The sequence below is a fragment of the Aquarana catesbeiana genome, linkage group LG09 (genome assembly GCF_042186555.1).
Source record: "Aquarana catesbeiana isolate 2022-GZ linkage group LG09, ASM4218655v1, whole genome shotgun sequence".
Lineage (NCBI taxonomy): Eukaryota > Metazoa > Chordata > Amphibia > Anura > Ranidae > Aquarana > Aquarana catesbeiana.
In genome coordinates, this window is record NC_133332.1 from 298,420,480 (window position 1) to 298,442,192 (window position 21,713).

Genomic DNA, 21,713 nt, shown 5'->3' on the forward strand with positions numbered 1-21,713 from the left:
CAAAATTGAAAAAAGAAATGCATGAAATATATCACTCTGTGTGTAACGAATCTAAATAATATATGGAGTTTCACTTTTTGAATTGAACTACTGAAATAAAATTAACTTTTTGATGATATTCAAATTTTTTGAGGTGCACCTGTATATACTGTATTATAGGTAATCCTCTATTTATTACAGGTATTTATAAAGTGCATTAATTTACACAGCACTTTACATACACTATTCATTCACGGTAATCCCTACCCCCAAGGTGCGTACAGTCTAAGATCCCTATCTCACTTGAATAAAGATATTAGGGCTAATTTAAACAGGAGACAATTAACCTGCCAGCATGTCTTTGGGTGCAAACTCCATGCAGATAGTGTCCTGGTCGGGATTCAAACCAGGGACCCCCAAGTACCATTTAAATGTTTCAGAAGTGCCTCCTGGGTTAGACTCTACAAGGCTGACTGAGGGACATTTAGCACATTTCTGACAAATGTAGACACAAATTAGGATGCCTGTTAGTCAACAAAAAATATAGTTTTTATGTGCATTTGTGAGCCATGCACCTGGAATGCTGGCCAGCAAACTGCGTCAGTATGCAAAGGTCTGCGACAGAGTTACCATCGGAGAAGAGACAGATTTTCACACAAAACAGACACACAATGTAAAAAGTAGTGGTCAGGGATGGGTTGTATTCTGTCACAGAATTGTTTTAAATAACAAACATGTTATACTTACCTGCTATGTGTAATGGTTTTATACAGAGCAGCTCTGAACCTCCTCTTCTCAGGTCCCGCACCGGCGGTGTTAGCTCCTCCTATTTAGTGCCTGCCCCCATAGGAAAAGTTTGCTATTGGGGCACTTGTGTGGGCCTCACTCCCGAGTTAGCTCTGTGTTTCCATAAACACACGCAGTTCAGCTCACCTCCCCCCCCGCTCTCTACCCACAGGCTTTGACTGACAGCAGTAGGAGCCAATGGCTCCTGCTGCTGTCTTTGTGCCTATGAGAAGAGAGAGGAGAGAGCCCCTGCTCTCGGGCACAGCGCTGGAATGAGATTGGGCTCAGCAGTGGTGGTTGGTGTTTTTTTTTTTTGGGGGGGGGGGGGGGACGCAAACCATCCACCCAATGCCACTCCCCCCCAGGTCGGTCAGTCAGTAGTCAGGGCTCCGCATTTACCCCATCTCGCGGGCAGTGTTTCGGGCAGCGTCAGCTTCTCTCTGGGCTGTTCTTTCCAGCTGCTTCCTCACTTCCCCTGCATCTCCCCCCTTCTCCTCCTGGTGGCCAATCAGATCGGATCTCCTTTCGGGTGACAGGCTTCCTGATTGGCCAGAGGATAATCAGTGTTACAATAGTAAATATTTAATCACTATTGTCACACAACTGGGTGAGCTTTGGGCGCAGTGCTCTGTTTCGCCCGAGCCCGCCCTCTTTTGAAACCTATTAGAGCCTCTGGCTCTAATCACATGCTTCAAAAGAAAACAGCCTCCCATTGGAATCCGTGTGTCCGGTGCCCTGCATGTAGCTCAGGGAGTCAGACGCATGGATAGGGGGGGGGCGACACCCATGCACTCCTAATGGACAGGCCGCCACTGGGGGTCAGGTGAGTATTTAGGAGGGTCTGGGGGGAAAACTGCACATTAAACAAGTGTTTTACCTTAATGTAGACGATGCATGAAGGTAAAAAAAAAAAAAAAGCCTTTGGCCTTCACATCTACTTTAAAGAAAAATGTATCTATAAAGCCTAATTATTTGAAATCCATCTCAGGTCTCAATCAGTCTCATTACTCCATGTTTAGTATTGCCTGGCTGTGCAACAGAATTGATAAATGTCCCCTACTGAGATGATCTCAGCAGTACCTGAAGCACATCTCTGTTTTTCCTGTGCAGGTTTGCTTTACTTTCCCCTATTCCTGGTAGCACATACCTCCTTCACTACCCCGCTGCTCCATTCCACCACAAGGAGCAAAGAGAAATATCCAGTACTTCCAGGTATGGGGAGCATGTGACTCCCACCCCTCCTTGTCATGTGACTTTATTAGTGCTTGGTGATTGGCCCAGCACTTTCACATGTGCCCCAGTTGGAGTGAACTGAAGCACACACAGGAAAGTGGAGTATGTGTTGCTGGGGATGGGTGGGGGCAGAGAAGGAGCATATTACTTTTTCCTGCATGGCAGGGGAGACATCTGTTGCATCATGGGAATTTAACTTTTTTTTTTGTCCTGGTGCAGACTTGTTCATTTCTAACAGAACTGGCCACACACAGGAACTAAGATTCAAATCTGTGTATGTATGACTGCACAGACACATGAGAGGCCTCATTCATTTTTTTTTATAGTAAAGTACATTTAGAAAAAAAATGAATTTCTATGTGTGCCCATTTAAAATACCAACAATGTTTAGCGGAGGTCTTTAAAAATGACAGTAGTAGTCTATGGGATGTGTGCGGATTGACATAAAGACAGTTTACGTTTTGAAAAGTTACCTTGATCTCTGGATGTAAAGAATAGCAGGTCAGCTCAAAGCGGATTTGATCATTGCCCTGTAATAGAGAGAAGCAGAGGAGGAGAGATGTGAGCAGATGGCAGACACAGATCACACCACAACATCTGGGGGCACACAATACTCCACACACTGCGCTATCACACAACCACATCTTTATACAGAGTTTGGGAAGATTTAGAAGTCTGTGGCACCAGGACAAGAAATGAGGGACTGGAGATCATCAGGACAGAAAAGGACGTACACTGATTGAAAAAACACCTTAAAGCTGAACTCCGGAAGAAGCAAATATTGTCTAAATACAAGAGTTATGTGTTCTTTAGTTTTGGTGTGCTTTGTGTATTTCTTCCAGATCTGTGTAGTAATCCAATGTAAGACTTTACCTCTGTATAGGAGCTTCCTGTAATAAAGACCAATCCTTGCTGCTCTCTCTCCTTGTGCAGGAGGACTGGTCTTGTCTCCGCCCCCTCCTGTAGTGTTCTGCATGCAGTCTGTAGAGGGTGGAGCCTGCTGGACCCCTCCCACAGCTCTGTTGTTTGTACAGCACAGTGATCATGTCACTGCCACTCTTACAAGGTAATATCTTGGTTTGCAAAGGAATCTGCTGCACACGTGATTTTAACTCCTCTGAGGTTATAAGACTGTATTTTAAAGCACGTATTTGTGCCTAGAGTTCACCTATAGGATACCATTTACATTTGTGCATAATGCAGCCTATTGATTTCAATGCACAAATGCATAAAGAAAATCAGACCTGCCAAAAAATGTGTGATGAAATGCATTGCTTTAGTGCACTGGGGTGCCAGTCAACATGAGCAGCAATGCAATACAACACTTTTAGTCTAAGTTTACACTTTTGGTTGGGGGGGGGGGGGGCAGTAAAATCAGGCAGTAGAGATGTGTTTTTTTTCTGCCTCCCTTAACCTGCAAAGACAGCTGGACAGGGTTGCCTATTTGCGACAGCTGCAATGCTTTGCTTAACAGCCCCGTCCAATGAACGCAACCTATCCAAGTGAATGGGGCGGCTACGCAATCGCCCTGCAACCGTGTGCAATGAGCACTCCACGGTAGTGTAGGTTTTTGGGGTTTAAAACAGGCATATTGCCTGCCCGCCCCCGGTCAAACACCCTCTGAAGAGGGAACCACCGCAGACTGCTCTTCAGGGGGTTACGCTAATGTTAACAAGCCCTTAGTGTGTTACCATGCACTGCTGAAACACACGTGTTACCACAAAACACACGTCTAAATGGGCCCTAAAGAGGTTTTCACCTTTTCCCACTGTAGTAGAACTGTGTTTTAGTCCCTGTCTCCATTGGAGAGATTTTGCTTCACTTCCTTGCCACATACTCTTTCACCAAGTGAGACATCGGCACAGACAGCATAAAAACCTGAGAGAGGTTCTAACCCCACATTACTCTATCCTATACATGAAAACCCTACATTAGGGTCCTTATAATATTCTTAGTTCCTCTCTGGAGATAATAATGAGGGTCTATGAGGTGACCATTGAGGAGTGCAGGAAATGCAGCCATTCCCGGGGAAGTAAAATATTGATAAGAAATAGAGGCTTTCAACGGGTAATTTGTATCTCCAACCAAGACCTTTTTTCTTCTTGTTGGGGTGACCTAACCCCTCTTTTGGTCCAGTAGGGACAGTGCAGCTCAGTCCGGTATTTTTGGTTGCTGGTTATAAAATGACTGGATAACTGAATCACCCTCCAGTGTGCTCAAAACTCTAACACTCGCTGCGGCATATACAGTGCCGTCACGGCAAGCAAAAGTATTGTAGGCTTGCAAGGTGTGCATGCTTTTCATATCTTATATCTGTATTTGTCATTTATTACTTTTTCCATGGAGCTTACAATCAGAAGTCCATTCAAATGGTTTCTGTCTCCCTCTTGTGTCAGACTGGTGCATTGCAGCAGGCACTGGCTAAGAGATTAAGATGCCGCGTCTATGAAAAGCGTTCCATGTTCCAATTGCTTTTCAGAGGAATTTCAGACGGTGAGGAGGTTATGTGATGTCTTATTTTTTCGCTGCTTTTAACCCTGTAACTGTCGCGTGAACACAGTTGCAGGGCACACAAGAAATATATATACACACACATCACACTATATATATTATATATATAAATAAAAGAAAAAACCCAAATTGGGTAAAAGCTGCGCTTAGATTAAAAAATAATTAGAAAAGCTGCCAGCACCCTAAAAAAGTCCTGTATCTGACCTCCAAAAGTATAATAAACAGCAAAGTGCAGCGCTAATAACATATGTGAAAAGTTACAATTGAGTTCCACCAAGTGACATATAAAACAATTAGTGAAAAAACATATTGCAAATAACAAATGAAACTAAAATCACAAAATGTATGTGAAAAAAAATCCAAAAGTTCTTGATAAGTCCACAAATAAAGTAAATAAATGAAGAACACCCATCCAAGAGAGGTTTGTGACAAAAGGTGCCTAGATATGATCCACCAAAAGGTGTGTGAGTAGAGTCTGCTTACCAGACGGTGATGACTGCTATTATGGCAGTCTCGCCCAGCATAGGGATTATGGTCTCCCAAAACCCAAGGTACAATACGGGATCGGTAGTTCTAACACTCCATCAGACAGTATTCCCCCTAAAGCTGTCCAGGAGTAAACAGGTTGCTGCAGGGGAAGACTTCCCTGACTTCCAGTTCTATCTTTTGGCCATCTAATGGACTATAGGTGAGGAGAAATCACCCAGCAGGGAACACCAATTTTTAAGTTCTCTAAGGGGTGATGGCTATAGATAGAGAAATACATGTGTTGTTTCCTGAATGTCTTAGACATTCAGGAAACAACACATGTATTTCTCTATCTATAGCCATCACCCCTTAGAGAACTTAAAAATTGGTGTTCCCTGCTGGGTGATTTCTCCTCACCTATAGTCCATTAGATGGCCAAAAGATAGAACTGGAAGTCAGGGAAGTCTTCCCCTGCAGCAACCTGTTTACTCCTGGACAGCTTTAGGGGGAATACTGTCTGATGGAGTGTTAGAACTACCGATCCCGTATTGTACCTTGGGTTTTGGGAGACCATAATCCCTATGCTGGGCGAGACTGCCATAATAGCAGTCATCACCGTCTGGTAAGCAGACTCTACTCACACACCTTTTGGTGGATCATATCTAGGCACCTTTTGTCACAAACCTCTCTTGGATGGGTGTTCTTCATTTATTTACTTTATTTGTGGACTTATCAAGAACTTTTGGATTTTTTTTCACATACATTTGTGATTTTAGTTTCATTTGTTATTTGCAATATGTTTTTTCACTAATTGTTTTATATGTCACTTGGTGGAACTCAATTGTAACTTTTCACATATGTTATTAGCGCTGCACTTTGCTGTTTATTATATATATATATATATATATATATATATATATATATATATATATATATATATATATATATATATATATATATATATCTTGTGTGGAGTAATGTTGAAACCCATTAGGTTAGGTGTCCCTCCCACTCACCTTCCTGAAAGCTCAAACTGTTTTGAGCCCCTGGGGTGCAATGGCGGCACTGTGAAGGTAATGACAATGGTTCTCCAGCATGCATGGTGTCAAATAAAATCCTATAAAAAGGTGTATCTACGTACAACTACACTTTAAAACTGAACTCCAGCCACACAAAACAAATTTAAATATATTCCTTAATAGCCACAAAGGATATGAATCCACTTTGCGTGCACCAAGGTATTACCTTGTAAATGTGCCAGTCTGCTACCCGCGCATGGTGTGCCATTAACAATTAATGGCACTGCAAACGCAGCCCGTGATTGCAGCGCATTTCAGAAATGCATGGCAAACCGCGTGTTTTTTATCACGCGTTTATGAAACGCGGAGGTGTGAATGCAGCCTTAAGGTGTTACTGAACGGCTTGTGAGTGTTTTCTTAAATAAGGAGTAATTAGAGTCACTTTAAGAATAAATTTAGCCGAATATTTCCATGCTCAGGAATGGTCATTCACATCGTTGAGTTACTGAGCTGGAAGGACTATACAGGTTGTGTCTTCTGATACTTCTGATCATTGTCTGTCAGTGACTAGCTACCAAGTGACACAACAATAAGGATGACCTATAAAAAGTCCATCATTTTGGCCCTGTATTTGTACCCTGCCAGGCTCCTTCTAAGCAAGACCTTGGTTGAGATCCTCGAGGAGCTATCCATCCATATCAGTGCTGAAAGTACAAGTCAACACAAAATCACGCCAGTCAGCTTGTTTCATGATCTGAGCACTTTAAACCCAACTGTGCAGAAATCAAAATCTTTTATGGAGTGAAAACAATTACAGACAATGAGTGCCGAAAGCAAATAGGAAGAAAACAAAATTTGGACACTGTCTCCATTTATCTGTGATTTTATCGCCTACTTTGTCTCTCTTTTTAATTCCTTGTTATCCAGTCCCCGTCGGCTCTTCTCAACCTTTAACTCTCTGCTTCATCTCCCACCCCCTATACCCACTTACTCACTCATTGCCCAAAAGATTGCCAATCACTTCAAAGACAAGATTGATGCAATTTGTGAGGACACCTCCACTGTGCGTACAACTTCCCCACCCAACATACCTTGCCTAACAGCACATTCAACACTCTCCTCTTTTGAATTGGCTACTACGGAAGAGGTTACAAAACTTCTCTCAGATGCCCACCTAACCAATTGTCCCTTGGATCCTGTTCCCTCACAACTACTACGGTCACCCTCTTCTTCTATCCTATGCTCCCTCAACCACATCTTCAATCTCTCGCTCTCTAATGGCATCTTCCTCTCCCCTCTAAAATATGCGCAGATCACTCTCATACTTAAAAAGCCCTCATTGGACCCTACCGACCTGAACAACTTAAGACCCATCTCATTGCTCCCATTCACCTCTAAACTTCTAGAACGCTTAGTCTACAACAGTCTTAGCTCCTACCTCAGTGAAAATAACCTCCTTGACCCTTTACAGTCTGGCGTTTTCGCTCACAGCACTCCACGGAAACTGTCTTACTAAAACTCACTAACGATTTACTAACTGCTAAAACTAACAGCCAGTACTCCATACTCCTACTACTTGACCTCTCTGCGGCCTTTGATACTGTTGACCACCCGCTCCTTCTCAATAAACTACATTCCCTTGGCCTCCGAGATTCTGCTCTATCCTGGTTCTCTGCCTATTTATCACAGCGCTCCTTAAGTGCCGGTTCACACAGGGGCGACTTGTCAGGAGACCTAGCCGCCTGACAAGTAGCCTCCCATTCTGTACAATGGAACCGTTCTAATAGGAGCGACGCAAGTCGCTCCGACTTAGAAAAAGGTTCCTGTACTACTTTGGGGGCGACTTGGGGCGACTTGCATAGACTTCTATACAGAAGTCGTTTTGCAAGTCGCTGTGGCAGTCGTGTGCAGCAACTCTGTCTCCTCCTCTCCATTGCCACTTTCTGTGGGGGTCCCCAAAGGCTCTGTTCTTGGACCCCTCCTCTTCTCTATCTACACCTCCTCCCTTGGTCACTTGATAACCACTCACGCCTTCCAATACCACTTATATGCCGATGACACCCAAACCTGTCTACTTCTCACTTCACTCCTTCAGTCTCCTCTCGCATTACTAACTTGCTAACTGACATATCAGCATTGATGTCGCACCACTTCCTTAAATTAAATCTCTCTAAAACTGAGCTATTAATATTCCACCCCCCCCACCCCCCCGCCCGTGCCCCCTCCATGACTTTTCCATCAAAATCAACAATGCAACCATCAGTCCCTCCCCTCACGCCAGGGTACCAGGTGTAATCCTAGACTAGACTTGTCATTTCAGCCTCAAGTCCAATCGTTGTCAAAAGTTTGTAGAATTCACCTCCGTAACATCTCTAAAATTCGCCCCTTTTTAACAAATGAAACCACCAGGCTCCTCATTCACTCCCTTGTTATCTCTCGCCTTGACGATTGCAACTCCCTCCTCATTGGCCTGCCTCTCCATAGGCTATCCCCTCTTCAGTCTGTCAAGAATGCTGCTGCCAGACTTATACACATTGCCAACAGCTCAATGTCTGCCAACCCTCTCCTCCAATCCCTACACTGGCTCCCAATCACCCAGCGAATTAAATTCAAAATACTAACCACAACATACAAAGCCATTCACAACTCTGCTCCGAGCTACATCACCAATCTTGTCTCCAAATATCACCCAAATCGTCCTCTCCTCTCTTCTCAAGACCTCCTGCTTTCAAGCTCTCTCATCTCCTCCTCCCATGCTCGTCTCCAGGATTTCTCCAGAGCCTCTCCCATCCTCTGGAACTCGCTACCTCCACCTGTCCGGCTATCCCCTACTCTTGCTACCTTCAGGCGATCCCTGAAAACTCATCTCTTCAGGGAAGCCTATCACGTCTCCAACTAATCTCCTACCACTTCCAACAGCTCATTCCCCACAGTTACAACCTTTTGTACCACCTGCCCCACCCTATTAGATTGTAAGCTCTTCTGAGCAGGGCCCTCTTAATCCTCTTGTATTTTATTGTATTATAACTGTATTATCTCCCTTTTATATTGTAAAGCGCAGTGTAAACTGTTGGCGCTATATAAATCCTGTATAATAATAATAATAATAATAATAATAATAATAATAATAATAATAAAAGGGACTCCTTGTCCTCCAATAATCACACATACACATTCACTAATCTGTTTTATCATTAAATTGTTTTTTACTGTATTTTTATGCCTCCCTGTGACATCCTCCATGAGCTCCTGAACCTCTCCTTTTCCCCCCTCACTTCTGTTTGTTTGGAACTAGCAATGATTGAATGTTAGTTGCAGTGATGTGCACAACTCTATGCACACTACAAATTCTATAGTCCAACTCGGGAATGAGCAAGAGAGAGTGACTACGTTCCAGCATACAGTGGGACCATGGAAAATGAATGTAGCCACCCTCCAACAGGAAGGATCACAGCAGCAAAAGAGAGCATTAGCAGGGATTTTGAGTTAAAAATAAATACTGCAATAGAATTATTATTTTTTTAAACCAGAGTTTAGTGTCACTTTAAGCTTTAGGAAGTTGGCGCTACATATACCAATCTATTAACTTCTACTGCCCTTTTCTTCAAAATATAAACCAATGTAACGCATTCATATTTTCTGTTTCTCATAGTCTGTTCTTCTATTATTACATTTTGCTCAATCTTTGCAATTACAATTGTACAGTCAAGGGCAAATTATTAGCTTATACTGCCATCTGGTGGCTATTCACGAGATTTACCACCTCCTTTTTCCGCTCTAAAGCTTTCTACCTTATATCCAGGGCTTTTTTTCAGCTGGAATGCGGGGGAACGCAGTCCTGACACCTCTAGCAATGAATGTATGTGATGGAAAGGAGTGCTGGGGTGTGCTGGAGGGTCTATTGATGCTGGCTTCTAAGGGAATCTATTGTCGCTGGTGGGGATCTATTTTTGCGTGAGGGTATATTGTTGCTGGGTAGGTCAACAGGGGATCTATTTTACTGTCTTTCTTATCTTATTGTCATCATTAACAAATTGCATGCAAATCACTTAGCAGCACAAAATGATACTTGGTTCTGTATTCTCTAAAAGGGGCAGTACTGGGAGGTAGGTAGGAGGTGGAACCAAGGTACGGTGCCGAGAGGTAAGTACGGAGCAAAAACAAAGGGTGATTCAGAAGGTGGGAGTTCCTGCACCTATTCTCTGAGAAAAAAAAGCCCTGCTTATATCTGTACTTATATACACATGTTCCAATGCAGCATAACTTATTAGAAGATTGCCGATATTTGTAAGTGCTTTTTACTTGCCTAAAACTGAACTTTACCCATTTTTAAGGTCTTCTCTCCTGCCTTCTCAGTACTACAGTGATATAGGTTTCTGAAGGGGACAATTACCTTTCCAGTTGCTCCATGGGAAACGTACTGGGCTCCTTCTCGTTTGGCTATTTCCACCTGTTTCCGGGCAATACACGGACGAGCCAGTGAGGTGCCCAGAAGGTAACGGTCTTCATAGATGGCATTGGCTTGAACTGCTGGCCAGATGAACTCTTCTACAAACTCTTTACGAACATCTTCTATGTACACCTAGTGGAGGAGGTAGGACATCAGTAAGTTTCCTTCTAGACAATGTATAATAGAGCAGACAGCTCTGTAAATGGCATTTACAACCCATCTAGACTTGAGTGCTTTTTTTTTATTCTAGCATATTCCATTTTGCCCAGTGTTCATAATGCTACAAGGGTCTGTCCACCCATATACTGTATCTATCATCTCTGTCTACTCCACATTTCTCATATGAAATACAATGCCAGCTGTTATACTAAACTACCTGTGCCCATTCACAGGCAATAATGTAGGCAGACTTCTACCATCTTTCAGATGCTCTGCAGGGCCACTAATAAGGCAGTACAACCGACCCTCCTGTATTGGGCCCGGGCCCCATGAGTTCAAAAGGGGAGCCTGGGCACCTGCTGTACTGCCATATTGCTGACTTGTGGATCTAGTGTAGCTGAGGCTTCAGATAAAGGGATAGATGAATCTCTGTCCTCAGTCCCTTTCTCTGTCTCAAATGTGAGACATCAGGGGTCTGTGTTTAGATCCCTGATATGTCACCAAAGCCCCCCACCCCCACATGGCAGGTAAAAAATTAAATAAAAATAAAAATCTTTAAAAAAAAATGCTTTAACCCCACACGAGCACACCACAACTGCATGCTTTGCACATGATTGCGGGACACTTGCATAGCAGCACTATTCAACTGAATAGGTATTTATTGATAAGGGTATAATTTCTGCCATGGCTGAAAAGCATAACATTGCAGCCATGGCACTTAACGAAAATATATTTTAATATTTTCGGAGGTGGTGAGGGCCCTGTCAGATAGGCTGTATGGGGCCCTGTGAATTTTAACAGCAGCCCTGATGCTCTGTACCAGTAAACGGACTCCTTATATCTTCTTAAAAGTTTCTACAGTATGTGCTTACACTACGGCAACAATTCAGTAAGGTATAGTAAGTGGAAAAATAGGGCGGTAATACATAGGGGCTTATTCAGTAAAAGAGTGAAAGCAGTAAAGTTGACTGGCCCAGGTTTCCTCTTTTAGGGTGGCTCCTTTCTCTTGCAGCATCCCATAAAGTCACCTTTCTATGTAGAGACTAGAGCTGTGTCTCCCTACACTGTGTGCATAGATAGATACACACAGCCCCATCACCTAGGATGGCAAGGCGCTCCCCTGGCCCTGCCTTCTCCAAGCTAACAGACTGGCTGGTGGTTGCACCACCCACTATTCACTCTTTACTGCGAAATCTGGAAGTTCAGGGAAGCAGTAACGAGTAAGGGAGAAACAGCAGCACTGCAGCATGTAACAAAAAAACGTTTAATACAATAATATGTGATTAAAAAGAAATACAAGATACATTCCGTAATTTCAATAGTAAAAAATCATACATACATACAGATAGTTTCTCTTTAATTGACAGAAAGCTGGTATGCAATAAACAAACTTTGTAATAAACAAGTGAGCCTTCTACCTTCTTTGCTCCCAGAGCCAAAGCCTTCTTCCGAGCTTCCTCAAAATCTTCATTCTGGCCAATGTTTGCCTAATCGAGATACAAAACAGGGGAATTAATAATCCACATTCCGAGTCAACTCACTAATATATTCTAATCATTCATCAATATTATACTATAAACAGTAAGTGGCATCGTTACAACATATTATTAGTTAAACCTACGTTTTAATGGAAAATAACACTATAATATAATAAATGTCACAAATCAATGGTCCTACACCAAAAAAAGAAACCTGTCATAAGAAAACATATAAAAGACAGCCATTGCAGAGACTGCCTAGTCAGTGACATATTTTTAGTAATTGAAAGGAATGTACAGTATCTCACAAAAGTATCTCACATTTTTGTAAATATTTTATTCTATCTTTTCATGTGACAACACTGAAGAAATGACACTTTGCTACAATGTAAAGTAGTGAGTGTACAGCTTGTATAACAGTATAAATTTGCTGTCCCCTCAAAATAACTCAACACACAGCTATTAAACACTTCAGCCCCGGAAGGATTTACCCCCTTCCTGGCCAGAGCACTTTTTGCGATACGGCACTGCGTCACTTTAATTGACAATTGCACGGTCGTGCGACGTTGCACCCAAACAAAATTGATGTCCTTTTTCTCCCACAAATAGAGCTTTCTTTTGGTGGTATTTGATCACCTCTGCGGTTTTTATTTTTTGCGCTATAAACAAAAATAGACCGACAATTTTGAAAAAAAAGCAATATTTTTTACTATAATAAATATCTCAAAACAATAGACAAAATAACGAATTTCTTCCTCAGTTTAGGCCGATATGTATTCTTCTACATATTTTTGGTAAAAAAAAAACAAAAAATCAAAAATAATAAGCGTATATTGATTGGTTTGCACAAAAGTTATAGTGTCTACAAAATAGGGGATAGATTTATGGCAATTTTATTATTATTTTTTTTTATTAGTAATGGCAGCGATCTGCGATTTTTATCATAACTGCGACATTGCGGCGGACACATTGGACACTTTTGACACTATTTTTGGACCATTGGCATTTATACAGCGATCAGTTATAAAAAGGCACTGATTACTGTGTAAATGACACTGGCAGGGAAGGGGTTAAACACTAGGGGGCGATCAAGGGGTTAACTGTGTTCTAACTGTAGGAGGGATGAGCTCACTAGAACATGACAGAGATCACTGCTCGAGATCACTGGGAGCAGTAGATCCCTGTCATGTTGCTAGGCAGAACAGGGAAATGCCTTGTTTACATAGGCATCTCCCCATTCTGCCTCTCCATGTCAAGATCGCGGGCCACTGGCAGACATCGAGTCTGCGGGTCCCGCGGGCACACTCACGCAGCGGGTGCGTCCACTAGCCCGTGATTTAAAGGGGACATACAGGTTGTCACATGAAAAGATATAATAAAATATTTACAAAAATGTGAGGGGTATACTCACTTTTGTGAGATACTGTAGTCTACTGAATGTCTGTACCAACATCCCCATATTACGGTAATTACAATACATTCTAGAAAAAAAACTAGGGCTTTTAGGTACATATTTAATAAAGCACTTCAGATACCGTATTTATAAACAGCATTTTATTAGCTAGTTAATGTATTTCCAATACATGAATTTTTTTTCATCACACACCCTTTTATACCTGTATGTAGGTTTCAAGTGCATAACTTATAGTAACTAAGTGGATTTTTAAAATGTCTGTCCCCAAATCCACAGCAGATCTAAAAACTAATGTCCCGTACACACGGTCGGATTTTCCGACGGAAAATGTGTGATAGGACCTTGTTGTCGGAAATTCCGACCGTGTGTAGGCTCCATCACACATTTTCCATTGGATTTTCCGACACACAAAGTTTGAGAGCAGGCTATAAAATTTTCTGCCAACAAAAATTTGTTGTCGGAATTTCCGATCGTGTGTACACAAATCCGACGCACAAAGTGCCACGCATGCTCAGAATAAATAAAGAGATGAAAGCTATTGGCTACTGCCCCGTTTATAGTCCCGACGTACGTGTTTTACGTCACCGCGTTCAGAACGATCGGATTTTCCGACAACTTTGTGTGACCGTGTGTATGCAAGACAAGTTTGAGCCAACATCCGTCGGAAAAAATCCTAGGATTTTGTTGTCGGAATGTCCGATCAATGTCCGACCGTGTGTACGGGGCATATAGGAAAATGTACTCTTCCCAAAAAATAAATCTAAAGCCCCCAACTTCATACCAACTGGCCAGTGCCAGAACAGTTTCCTTGTGTAACTAGGTGATAAAACTGATCTTTTTCCCACACTGTATTGTCTCAAAAAGTTTGAAAAAATGTCAAAACAGATTAAGCGAAAACACTTCAATACTACAAGCGAGACAAGGCAGTTTTATCCTGAAATAGAAATTACCGTGCCAGGGGTGGACTGACAACTTATGGGGCCCCCGGTGCAATAAGAGATCATGGGGCTCGCTGTGTCCCTGACCACACTCAAGCCACACCCACCTACATATTACAGCTCAGCTGCATAGAGGGGGCATTTAAATATTGACTGCAGCATAGCCTGAATAATAGTTCCCAGCTTCTTTTTGTAGACAGAAGGGGAGAAGGAGGAGATGTAGGCATAGGGGGGAGAGGGGGGAGAAAGAGAGGGGGATGAGAGAGAGAGGGGGGGTGAGAAAAAGATGGAGGGTGAAAGAGAGAGGGGGTGAGAGAGAGAGGGTGTGGTGAGAAAAAGGGAAGGTGAGGGAGTGAGAGAGGGTGAGAGGAGGGGTGAGATAGAAGAGGGAGAGAGATGAAGGATGAGGGAGAGGTGGTGAAAGAAAGAGAAAAAAGAGGGGAGTGAAAGATAGAGGGGGTGAGAAAGAAGGGGGGGGATGGAGGGTCAGAGAGAGAAGGAGTGAGAGAGATGGAGGGTAAGAGAGAGAGAGGGGGGGTTAGAGAGAAGGGTGGAGAGGAGTGTTAGAGAGGGGGGTGAGGGAGGGAAGGGTGAGAGAGAGGGGAATGAGAGAGAGAGAGAGAGAGAGAGAGAGAGAGAGAGAGAGAGAGAGAGAGAGAGAGAGAGAGAGAGAGAGAGAGAGAGAGAGAGAGAGAGAGAGAGAGAGAGAGGAGGTGAGAAAGGAAGAGAGGGGGTAAGAGACAGAATAGGTGAGAGAGAGGGGGGTTAGAGAGAGAGGTGTTAGAGAGAGGGGGTGAGGGAGGGGAGTTAGAGAGAAGGTGAGAGAAAGGGGGATGAGAGAGAGAGAGGGGGGTAAGAGAGAGGAACGTGAGAGAGAGGGGGTTAGAGAGAAGGGCAAGAGAGAGGAGGTGAGAGAGGGGGAAGGTGAGGGAGTGAGAGAGGGAGAGAGGAGGAGTGAGATAGAAGAGGGAGAGAGATGAAGGATGAGAGAGAGGTGGTGAAAGAAAGAGAAAAAGAGAGGAGTGAAAGATAGAGGGGGTGAGAAAGAAGGGGGGGATGAAGGGGGAGAGAAATGGAGGGTGAAAGAGAGAAGGAATGAGAGAGATGGAGGGTGAGAGAGAAGGGGTAAGAGAGAGAAACGGTGAGAGAGAGGGGGTTAGAGAGAAGGGTGAAAGAGGGGTGTTAGATGAGAGAGAGGGGGTGATAGAGAAGGGAGGAGAAAGAGGGGGAGAAAGAGGGGGAGAAAGAGGGGGAGAAAGAGGGGGAGAAAGAGGGGGAGAAAGAGGGGGAGAAAGAGGGGGAGAAAGAAAGAAAGAAAGAAAGAAAGAAAGAAAGAAAGAAAGAAAGAAAGAGGGGGGTGAGAGACGGGGTGAAAGCGAGAGAGAGAGGGGGTGACTGGGAGAGAGAGGGGGGTGAAAGAGAGAGAGGAGGGGTGAAAGAGAGAGAGGAGGGGTGAAAGAGAGAGAGGAGGGGTGAAAGAGAGAGGGTGAGAGAGAGAGAGGATTGGTGAGGACGTGGGTACTCACAGTGGCGGGGCACTTACTGTAGAGTGCAGCTCTCAGTCAGTGAGCCTTTGTCAGTAGTGAGTAGGGCTGTCCCCCAGCTCAGGCATAGCAGAGGCTTTCCCATGTCACATAGTCCAGAGTCAGGCAGAGAAACAAAAAGACAGGCGGAAGTGGTGCCCAGACTGGACTGACAGTGTGATCGGATCCAGCCTTGAGAGGAAGGGACATGAGTGGAGTTGCCCCAGATACAGTATAGGACAGTGGGCGGGTTCCCTCCTCATCGTAGGAGCCCTCACTCACCTGTGGAGGAGCCATGCACTGCAAATGTGTATACAGTCCTCAGCTGTACAGACTGTGTCCTCCATGTACACACCACCCCAGCCCGCTCCTCTTCACCTTTACCCTTTCCACACAAAGAAGGAGGGAGTGAAGTCTAGGACAGGAGCCTCTCATTGGGCCCACTACTGGCCTCGGACACTTCTTGGGTTCCCGAATGGTCAGTTTGTTCCTGGATATCTGTTCACTGAGTGCTATTCCCTATAAACAACACTGCTATCTGTACACAGTACACATCTGTGTACATATGTCAGTTTTATACACAGGCAATAGCACTCAGTGTAGAGATAATAGTGATAAATAGGGAATAGCACTTAATGAGTGTTATTCTCTATATACAGTATATAACACTGATCTCTGTACAGGGTGCTGGTACCTATGACACAGATATCTGTATTACATTAAGTGCTATTCCATATATAGGACACCAAGTGGCACTAAGTGTATATATAAAACAGGGGTATCAGATATAGGGTAGGGACAGGAAATAGCACCTGGTGGATAGGTACTGGGTAGGAACACTCAGCCTGGCTAGTATCAATTAAAACTTAGTGATATACTAAACTACTGAGCTGGCCATCACACACTAACCTGCTGCTGTGCTGCACACAGGTTACTACCAGCTCCGAGACCAGTCCTCTCTGCAGTGCACTCTCCAGCATGCCTCCAGCTCAGCACCGGCTGTCCCACATGGCAGGGATGTTGATTGTGGCCCCGCCCCTCAGCTGAATCCCCCAGGGGGAGAGGTGGCCAGAACGGCTGCGGCTCCAATCACCATTGTAGCTGCACCATTACTCTCATCCCAGCTAGCACTTGAGTCCTCCCCCCGCGCTGCATCAACCGCTGGCAGGGATGGGTAGGAGGGATGGACTGAGCCTCTCATGGGGCCCCCTACTGACCCTCGGGCAGTGCCCAAGTGCCCAAAAGGTCAGTCCGCCCCTGTACAGTGCCGTGTTTCAGAGACAATAGCCACACATATCAGTGGCAGTAAAACATGTTAACAGTTTGTTTGAGATGGGATTTAAGCGTTGGAGATAAGGCAGCTTTTATCATGAAACCAAAATTGAAACCAGTGTTTTAGACAGCAGCCTTGTTTTTCTAATGGTTGAAGTAGATGAACTTGTGTCTTTTTCTAAACCCAACAATGCCACTATGGGGTCAATTCTCTAAGCGATAAATACTGAATGAATTTTTATTAAAAAAAAAAAACTCATGCAGTATTTATCTCAAAAATAGTCAATTCACAAAATTTTTTTTTTTTTTAAACAAATTATTTTTATGTTTTGTGATATTTAGCACTTAAATTTAGCATTATTTGTCATGCTGTTTTTTACATTTTTTTTTACAGGCTAGCACTGCACCAGAGTGAGATTGTTCTGTTAATGATGGCACACAGAAATATTGTAAAACTATGAAAACATTTCTAGCGTACCTTAATTTACAGAAAGATCTCCCTCAGGTCAAATGTTATAAACTATCTACATTCCTGAGATAAGGCCCTAACATTTCCACACTGATACATGGATTTCTCTTACTGGCCAGTGCAGAGTTCCCCTCATTGTTATTTTGTACATTTCTAAAATATTGACTGCCTATACTATGAGATAAATAGGGAATTCATTTTACTTTTAGTTTATTGACTTTAATGATTTATCTACATTTTTATGTAGTATTTACCTTTGTAAAATTGACAGTATTTACTTTAATGAATTGACCCTTGATAACATGCGAGATTTCCAAAAGCACAAATATCACATGCAATAATCATTGGATGATTGACCGCTATGTAGCAGACAGAAATATTCTACAGAATCACTGCACGACATGTAAGCATTTCTTCTAGTCCGCAATTAAAAGGGGGAGAGATGAAGCAGGTTTTATTGTGCAATAAAATTTATAGCAAATTATTTATGAGACAAAATCCAAATATATTGTGAAAACTCCATGCACATCAATATCAATCACTCGCTGTGTACATTCATAACTAAAGCAAGAAGTTTGTGCATGAACAGGAAGCTCTGTACAGAGCTACTCCTGTTCATTCATGCTGTGCAGCTGAGGCTGCAAAGGTAGAGATTGAGAACTGTGTCCTCAATCTCCTTTCTCTGTCTCAAAAATGATAAAAGCTTCTCCTCCTGTGTTGTGACCCCAGGTGCCCATGGAGACATCAGGGCCGGTCGGATTGCGGCTTCAGTGGCCAGACGCAGCTACATTCTGCATATCCTGGAGGGGGTGAGAGATACCGATCCTCCTCACTGTCTCTCCTTGCAAACATCATGCCCCAGCTTATCTGTTACAGCTTTCCTTTCTCCTATCCCATTATCTGAAATAGGGACTCTCTGATAATTAACCCTCTGTGTCATTGCTAGGAGAGGACTGTGCTTTTCTACTCTGCTTCAATGGACACATGTACATTGCTGCTTACATATATGGTTTACCCTTCTTAACATCTACAGGCTGGTGCTTTTGGAATAAATGGCATTTAATATGTCTGCTTGTATATGTGGTTAACCATTCATAGCTACCTGTATGGCTAATGCTGCCTTCTGACATATGAAGAAAAGTGTCATTTCTCATTATAGATCAGTCTGGATTTTATTGTCCATCCTGCTAACTACATTTAGGGTACTTTCACACTGGGGTGGTGCGGGTGTCAGCGGTAAATCGGCACTCGTTTTAGCGGCGCTTTACCTTAGTTTTAGCGGCACTTTTCGGCTGCTAGTGTGGTGCTTTTAACCCCCGCTAGCAGCCGAAGAAAGGGTTTAAACCTGCCCGTGTTGCTGCGCTGCCAAATTGCTTTGCAGGTGCTTCGGCAGCCCTGCCCATTCATTTCAGTTTCACTTCCAAACCGCCCCAAAGATGCTGCTTGCAGGACTTTTTTTCCCACCCCACAAGCGCACCGCCCCAGCCTGAAAGCACTCAGGCTATTTTTAGTGCTAAAACGCCTGTAAAGCGTGAAAGTGGCCTTAAAGTGGATGTAAACCCACTGTCATAGTTTCTAATTTAACAACATAGGGCATATCTAGAAGGATATAAATGCCTCCTGGATGTATCCTTACCTGTCATAATTCACCCCTTTAGCTTAGTGGAGCCCCGCAATATTCTCGAATCTGTAGGCGGATCTGCTGTCCGGTGCTCGGTGGGCGGAGTCGTGACGTCAGAGGACTCCTCCACCCACCACTACACTCCCCTGGCCAGCCAGCGTTGCGAGGACAAGCCTCACACCAGGGGGGACTAAAGTGCACGCACAGGAGTGGCAAAGCGCGTTCTATGAAGAAGCAGAGCACGCTCATGGCCCCATGTCACTCCTGCACATGTGCAAATACTCTGCAGTCTACATAGGACGAAAGGAGGGGGGATGGGAATTACACATAATGCCTCTCTAAAGCTCGTGCATGAGATATGTAAATCACCCGTCACTCACAGCACGGGGGAAGAACTGATTGGTATTTCTCTGTCTGTCCATTTTTATTTCACTGAAAAAAGATAAAAGGACTGTTTAGAGCTGAATTAACTCTTCGTGGTAAGACTGGGCACAGATGACATGAAGTCCTATACTGTACAAGTTAAAAGCCTTGATTAAAAAAAAAATTTGGGTTTACGTCCACTTTAAGACTGATGGATATTTCTTTTTCTTTTTTTTGTCTCTTTAACTACACATGTCTCTATTCGGAGTGAACACAGTTTGCTGAAAAGGCCAATGATTTTGCCCCACCTCCTTATGATCTATCCAATCTCTGTTGTGCCTGCCCCATCAGTTGCATCCATATGCCACCCCCTAATGCACACAAGTTCTGTGTGTATGTTAAGGTGTGCAGGACAGGTGTGATTAGAATGCAATTGGAGACCCTTATTGGGCACTGGTGAAGCTGCACTGGTGAGGCTGCATTGATGGTCACTGATGAGGCTGCATTGATGGTCACTGATGAGGCTGCATTGATGGTCACTGATGAGGCTGCATTGATGGTCACTGATGAGGCTGCATTGATGGTCACTGATGAGGCTGCATTGATGGGCACTGATGAGGCTGCATTGATGGGCACTGATGAGGCTGCATTGATGGGCACTGATGAGGCTGCATTGATGGGCACTGATGAGGCTGCATTGATGGGCACTGATGAGGCTGCATTGATGGGCACTGATGAGGCTGCATTGATGGGCACTGATGAGGCTGCATTGATGGGCACTGATGAGGCTGCATTGATGGGCACTGATGAGGCTGCATTGATGGGCACTGATGAGGCTGCATTGATGGGCACTGATGAGGCTGCATTGATGGGCACTGATGAGGCTGCATTGATGGGCACTGATGAGGCTGCATTGATGGGCACTGATGAGGCTGCATTGATGGGCACTGATGAGGCTGCATTGATGGGCACTGATGAGGCTGCATTGATGGTCACTGATGAGGCTGCATTGATGGGCACTGATGAGGCTGCATTGATGGGCACTAATGAGGCTGCACTTGGTACCTACTTTTAATGTACAGAGAGTGAGGTGGAGCTCTAAGAGGAAAAGGTGGTGCCTAAATAGGAAGGATGTAGTTTACAGATGACAGGGCGGGTCTTAAACAGGAAGGGGTGGGTCATATTTAAATTAGGGGATGCCCAAGTTTAGTCAGGCCTAGGGCAGCACAAAACCTAAATACAACACTGCATTGGGGGTCTAATATTTCACCAAAGCCCCCCAACGGGGCTACTGAAACAAACTGTAAAAAATATGAGAAAACTGGCACTGTCTGCTGCTCTATTGACACCGTCCAATGCTCTACTTGCAAATCCACTGCCCTAGTGACACTGTCCACTGCTCTAAATGTATGGATTACATGGGTTGTTACCGACATGTCCTAAAAATTTCATGTCAATAACACCTTTAGAAATCAATTTATCTAGAAAAATGGTGACGTGTTCAATACTTATTTTACCCGCTGTAAGTAAAGTAAATATGAATAAACATTGGGAGAACAGAAAGATGATTTAGGACACAGTCAGTATTGTAATGGTATGGTTAATACTCTTTCATAATCTACTGTGGCTTTGTAGTGAAATGCACTGCCAGGATCCCAAAGACAACAAAAGGAAATAAGTGTTTGCTCATTAAAAACATATTCTCTGATTTGAAGCTGGCAGCCTGCTTTTTTTAAAACAAAAAGCAATATCTCAAGCCATTACAATACTTGCTCTGCCCTTCCCTACCCTTAAGGCCAAAGGAAATGACCAACGGAAATGAGTCTGCCTTTCTTGGACAGGAATATGAAAGTGGATGGAATGGAACTTTAATTCAAGTAAAACTTCACCCTCACTAAAAAAAAGTTATATCACACACTTTAGATTGTAAGCTCTAAAGATCAGGGCCCTCTGATTCCTCTTGTATTGAATTGTATTGTAAAGTAACTATACTGTCTGCCTTCATTTTGTAAAGTGTTGGAACTATAAAA

General features: G+C 43.6%; 1 protein-coding gene across 2 annotated transcripts in view; it reads right to left on the bottom strand.

Moving 5' to 3' along the window:
• ASS1 (argininosuccinate synthase 1) overlaps positions 1–21,713 on the bottom strand; it is a 155,364-nt gene that overhangs the window by 94,358 nt on the left and 39,293 nt on the right. For both annotated transcript variants that reach the window (XM_073600484.1, XM_073600483.1), the window contains 3 exons: positions 12,024–12,092; positions 10,390–10,578; positions 2,472–2,528 (listed from right to left, as the gene is read on the bottom strand). In XM_073600484.1, the coding sequence (XP_073456585.1) occupies positions 2,472–2,528; positions 10,390–10,578; positions 12,024–12,092 (315 nt within the window). The remainder of the gene's footprint in view (positions 1–2,471; positions 2,529–10,389; positions 10,579–12,023; positions 12,093–21,713) is intronic.